Raw genomic sequence first — 6,229 nt, 5'->3', positions numbered from 1 at the left:
TAACAATTACCCTATTACATATTAGATGGGCAGCTCTAACCATGAAAACCCACGCTCCTTCACTAAGATAGTCTTATTGTCCTAAAATAAAACTGTATTTTACGTATTTATGTATTTTATGTATTTTATGTATTTTACTGATGACTTTGAAACTTTTAGTCTTTCGCCTTCTCCTTGTCTTTATTTGGCACAGTCTCACAGTATAAGCATTCAAAAAGGTGATGAAAGGTCTCACTTTTAATTAACGGTAATAACATTTAGGCTTGTTTAGTTCTACAATTCACAAATAATGTAGTTAATGTAATATAATTCTTAGTAAAAATAAAGATTTTGTATATGAATGTTTTAGCTCAATGATTGTAAAAACTATCAAGAGAAATTGGGAAATTTACAGTAAGTATTTATTACAATACATTGATACAGAACATAATATAAAGTTTGGATGATTTTTAATATATATTGGTTTTCAGGTTTATATTACATTTCAGGTATTATATTATATTAATATTTTTGCCACAGCAGAATAATTTGACTACCTACTGGAGCAAATAAGGCAGATTTTTTTTTGTTCTGAAAGACCATGTTTAGCGATGTTTTACATTGGTTCATGAGCTCAAGATTAGCCTTTTGCAGGAGTGAGCAGCATGGTGGCTCAGTGGTTAGCATTTTGGCCTTTGTAGCCTGGGTCCTAGGTTTGAATCTCGGCCAGGACACTATTTCCATGTAGTTTGCAGGTTCTTCCCGTGTCTGTGTGGGTTTCCTCCCCCATTCCAAAAGCATATTGTTAGGTTAATTGGTCTCCCCCCAAAATTGACATTAGGTTGTGAGCTTCTTTGAGGGACAGCTAGTGACATGATTATGGACTTTGTAAAGCGCTGTGTAATATGTTGGCGCTATATATAACCCTTATTTCTTACTTATATGATATATTTAAAAAATATAGGTATTTGTTATTATTACACACAGTTGAGTATTTTAAATATGGACCTAAATCAGTACAGATAAGAGGGAAAAATGTCTCTTTATTTGCTGATGATCTAGGTAGAAGACAGCGGGGGTGGATAAATATGTAGGGCAAATTGAGGTCACATGATTAGATAATAGTGAATTGTGTACAGGCAGCAGATTTAGCGTTCAGCAGATAGTGGGCTGAGAGGTGCAAGGTAGGGCTGGATGGACCAAAGGGCATAGAGGGCACCAATAAAAAGGTATACATTGCTTTTATTCTATCTTTAGAGTGCTTTGGTAGTGTTTAGGTCACAATAGAAAAGTGCCAATTTGGGGTGGAGACAATTTTTTAGGAAGCTACAGGGGAAAATTATGGTACCTATTGAGGTATAAAGAAATCCTTGGGACCACTTGGGACTCAGTGTATGTGATTAAACCCTAAGGTAACCTATACACATTCAGTACACTTTTCCACCAACAACAGCTACTTTGAAGACCTAACAGGACTGGTAGGCAGGGAGGTGGTGTGAAATCATACAGAGGAATGTGTTACTGACAATCAGTAACATGATGTGTGGGTGGCTGTGTACGGCCCCTGCCAGCCATGATGCCTTAGGGCATTGCCTTTGATGTTTATAGAGAAACAATAATTCCAGTCACTTTTTCCTAAAATCAAAGTATCATGTTATTTGGTAATGCTAGCATGCTCTGCTGATTCATTGAAAATTTTACATGTAATGATAGGTCAGAACACTGCCATTTAGGTGAGCCCAATGACACAATCGCTTCTGCCACAAATCCAAAAACTTTATATTAGGGAGCAGAGACCTGTAAATCATTTGTTTAATAGTTGTTTTGTGTATTTGATAAAAACAGCCTCTATGTATATGCAGCATATCTTTATACAAATATTATTTTTAGATTGTAGACTACTAATATTAGTTATTAAACTGTACTTATTTTTATTTTTTATTTAAATTGTAAGTGGCAACATATTACACAGCACTGTACAATAAATAGAGTTAGCAAATGACAGACACAAAAAAATGGTACAGGAGGAAAGAGCTTACAATATCCACTAGATTGTAAACTCTTCGGGGCAGGGTCGTCTCCTGTGTCACTTTTGTATCTGTCTGATATTTGCAATCCTTATTTAATGTACAGCGCTGAGTAATATGTTGGCCCTATATAAATCCTGTACTAATAATAATAATAGAGGCATGCCACTGGTTCCACCTAATGTTAGCTGACTCTCTGTGCTTTTATCTGCAGTATGTGAACCCCTGGCACAGAGGAATACCAGGGGGATGAAAGGGAATTCCCTAAGCTGTTTAATATCCTCCTCTCCCCCATTCTACCCCTTCCAGCTTAAGGTCATTCATTGAGCTGGCAGTAGGGAGGAGGGAGATGGGAGCCTGCCATAGATCTTTAAAGGGGCTGTTTCTGGTGATTTATAGGGCCAAGCCCTTTTCCCTCTCTCCCCTCCTTGCATGCCCAGCCCTCCCTAATTTGGGGCTTGGCTGGTAAAAGTCTCCCTCCCATTAGACTGAATTTTGCTCATTTATAAAAGTCATCAGACAGTGCTCTAAGCAGAAAGTTAGGGAAGCATGGAGAAGTGATGTGGTCATGATATGGAATCATCTGCTGCTGAACAGAATAGAGGTGTGGAAGGAAGGCAGATGAAATAGGTCCTGGAGTGGGGAGGAATTATTTACACTTCCAGGCGGTGCAGGACAAGTCAGAACAAGGGTTAAAGAGTTGACAAGTAGGGGGGAGAGCAGAGCACACAGTGCTCCTTCCACCCCCAGGGCACACTCCCCCCTCCTGTGCTGTGTGTGTGCTTGCCTGGGAAGACAGATACCCCTGTAGGGGCACAGTGTGTGGACTCCTAACATGTCTCTGCTCTGGATTTTGGGGATCTTCTGCAGCTTCTGTAGTGCTCACAACAATCCGTAAGTTTTCCAAAGTTCCTTTCTGTTGCATTATTTCTGATCCTGCAAATGCCTGTGTTAGGATTGTGGTGGGGGAAAGCAGCATCTGTAGTGATGTAGGAAGAAATGTGCCCATGGAGGTGAGCAAGATAATCAACATTCTTCTGATAAATCAGTGATGCAACCACACTGATCACCATTTATTTCATTTGTATCAGGATAATCACTACTTACTGCATTAGTTACATATTTAGGATCAGGATGGCACCACAAGTACAATCATATCCATGCTTGGCTGTAGTTGTATATGTACATTATTTTTTTATTTTGCATGGTGATCTTTAAATGAATAATTCAAAGCACAATTGCAGGACTATCAGGAAAATACCTACCTAGCATATATGCTTCCTATATTTTCTTGTATCTTTATATTTTGATGACATTCACCAACGTTTATGTGTTACCCCTGTCATTTATTTTTCAGCAGACATTATTACATTCCAACCATTCTAATTCATGTAACTTCTGGCATAGTTCTGGAAGATAGATCACACAATGATGTGATCTGCAGAAAATATGCTAACCTACAGAAATAAATAGTATTGCAGAGTGCTAAGATATTTATATGGTTTGCTAGTGTATTGATATTTATTGGAGCAACAATATATCACATTAGCTAAAACAAAATGTACATGGCATGATATTAGAAACATTTTATGATAAAATAGATAAACAAGTTCTTACCAAAAACATTTTACTATGTGTACAATATTTACTTTCTGCACAATAATTTTAAGTGATGAAATGAAAATTTGACTTCTTAAAAAAAAAGTTTAATGTTCATTATATTGACAATTTTTAATTAGGTAGAATGTTGATCATAATCTGGTTAGACAAAAGATACGTTTTTTGCCGACCAAATTACACCACATTTTGGGCTTCACTTATAAGATATGGAATCAGGCATTCCCTCATGGGAATCTTCGAGGTCCATGTGTTTCAATGGCAGTATTAATTTCTACGAAGTAATAATTGGGGAAATGTCAGAGTTAGATCAATATTTTTATTATATTGTATATAATGGTAACACTGATTAAAATTTAGGTCACTTATTGAACAAATGGAGGATACATCAAATACTTTATTAATATTATTATTATTATTATTAATAATAATAAACAGGATTTATATAGCGCCAACATATTACGCAGCGCTGTACATTATATACTTGTAGATGATTTCAAATTCCAAATTAAATCGATCATAATATAGATTGAAAATAACATTATGTAGGATAATATATGCCTTTCAAATTGTAATATATACGTTATAGGACCAATATAAACAATCAATTCAATTTATATACAGTCCTGCAGGTTTACACACTACAGAGCTGTTTCTAAATCTGATTGTAATGGGTATTGTTGGTGGTTTAGGGTTAGCCATGGATGGGTCTTTTATTAGACTTCTGTGACATGAACATGCATGATGGTTTTGGCTGAGAAAGTAGACATACACAGCACTGGCCTTATCTTAAGGAAACGATATTCAGTGTCCCATTGGTATCCTTGGATGTTGGATTTTCCCACTAGATTGGCCAGTCAGAATTTATCTTTCCATGGACAGAAAAATAGTTCATTTACACAGGCAGGATATGACTGCATTGCTGAACTGGCAAAGCAAAATGTTCCAGACTGGCAGATGCTGGTCTTCAGGGCCAATGCACCAAAAGTTTTGTTATGTAGGAAACAGGTAACCAGCTTTATTCTGCTACTGACATTTGATAAAAAAAAATTCTCGTGATTGTCTTTTCTGAGAAATTTGTTATCAGATGATTTTTAGTCCCAATGCTTGATCATTTATGCTTGTAAAAAGCTATGGGTAATGTTATTCATGTATATCAGAGGCCATTCATGTAGGCCAGTAAGCAAACATCATTACGTAATAAGTGATCATAGATCTTCTGCCCCTTTCTTATAGTCCCAGTTGAAATCAGTTTTGTAGAATAGTTACGCTAAGCTGGCTAATACTTTTTTTTCAACTTTCCTCTAATGTAGTCGTACTCATTTTTATTTGCCATGAGGAACCCTAAAATTCATTTTCAGGTCTCAAGGAGCCCCTGCTAAAGCCAATTTGTTGGCGGTTAGTAGTCTCTTACACAGGTTGCCAGTGGAAAGAATGCTCCCTTTCAATGGTGGCTAGTATATGACAACTTAAAACCTAGCCTATGAACTTGTGTGAGCTTTTTTCAACCTGCATTCCAAATGTTTTTGCCAGTTTGGATTTAAGGAGAAATCTGCAACACAGATACAGATAAAAATAGAAACATCTAAAAACAGAATCAGGAACAGCAAGGAGTGAATGTACTGAAGCCAGATGCAGCTAGCAATTTTAAAAACAAAGGTCGACATTGTCAACCTCTACATTTCTTTTAATACTGATTTACTTCAGAAACCTGTATTTTAAGGAGACCCTGTTACCAGACTATTCATTTCACCAATGGTATTGCCATACAGTAAGCCCCCCTTATGCACACATCAAAAAGCCCTGAGGCTGCTGGGTAACGCCATCTTGGATGTGATGCCAGTAGCCCCAGGAGACTGCTTCCTCTTTGCTCTCCTCTGCAGCATTACCAGTTAGGAATAGTGATGAAAGGGACCATCCTGAATAAATGAGGACTATGATATGGAAGATAGGAGGGGGCTGTGCTGTGGAAATCACTACTCAAATTTTTTTTAAAAAGTTCACATTGTAAGCACATTGTAGTATATATGGAAAGGTAAAACACTGCAAGTAAACATGTGAAATACTTTTTTTTTCTGTGGTTTTAAACGCTAGTTTTACGGTCTCTTTAAGTACAAGTGTAGAAACTACTAGGTTATAGATGACAAAAGTCTTTTTGTTACATGTTTTCTGATAGCCCACATTTTTATAATGTATGCTGAATTAAGGAGAACATTGTGGGTTGCAACAGTACAGCCAGACGTGCAAACTTTCAAAGGTTTTATATTTTATTGCAGCAGTTCCTAAACTATGGTCTGTGGGTCACTTATGGCACCCTGGTTTTCAAAGACATTAACAAAACGTATTGAGCAGAATGGTGGTGCTTATGGTGCCTGTGTAGTTCTAGCTGTTACATCTTGCGGAGCAGTGTGGGACGTGAAACCTACAAGGTAAAAGACTACTGAACACCAGAGTTGGGGCTCCTTCTCTCATACTGACACCAGCACGGTTCCTATCTCTAACATATAGGCACCATTCCTACTTCCAACACAGGGGCACAATTCCTACTTCTAACATATGGGCACCATTCCTATCTCTAACATAGGGGCACCATTCCTATCTCTAAC

The 6,229-nt window shown here is 37.2% G+C and overlaps 1 protein-coding gene across 4 annotated transcripts in view; it reads left to right on the top strand.

The window, feature by feature from the left end:
* Positions 1-2,549: 2,549 nt before the first annotated feature.
* Positions 2,550-6,229, top strand: part of CPAMD8 (C3 and PZP like alpha-2-macroglobulin domain containing 8) — a 70,475-nt gene continuing 66,795 nt past the window's right edge. For all 4 annotated transcript variants that reach the window (XM_072404662.1, XM_072404660.1, XM_072404659.1 and 1 more), the window contains exon 1: positions 2,550-2,900. In XM_072404662.1, the coding sequence (XP_072260763.1) occupies positions 2,842-2,900 (59 nt within the window). In that variant the 5' untranslated portion in view covers positions 2,550-2,841. The remainder of the gene's footprint in view (positions 2,901-6,229) is intronic.

This window comes from Pyxicephalus adspersus, chromosome 3 (assembly GCF_032062135.1).
Source record: "Pyxicephalus adspersus chromosome 3, UCB_Pads_2.0, whole genome shotgun sequence".
Taxonomy (NCBI): domain Eukaryota; kingdom Metazoa; phylum Chordata; class Amphibia; order Anura; family Pyxicephalidae; genus Pyxicephalus; species Pyxicephalus adspersus.
The sequence above is the reverse complement of the archived record's forward strand: the minus strand, read 5'-3'. Positions and strand labels throughout refer to the sequence as shown.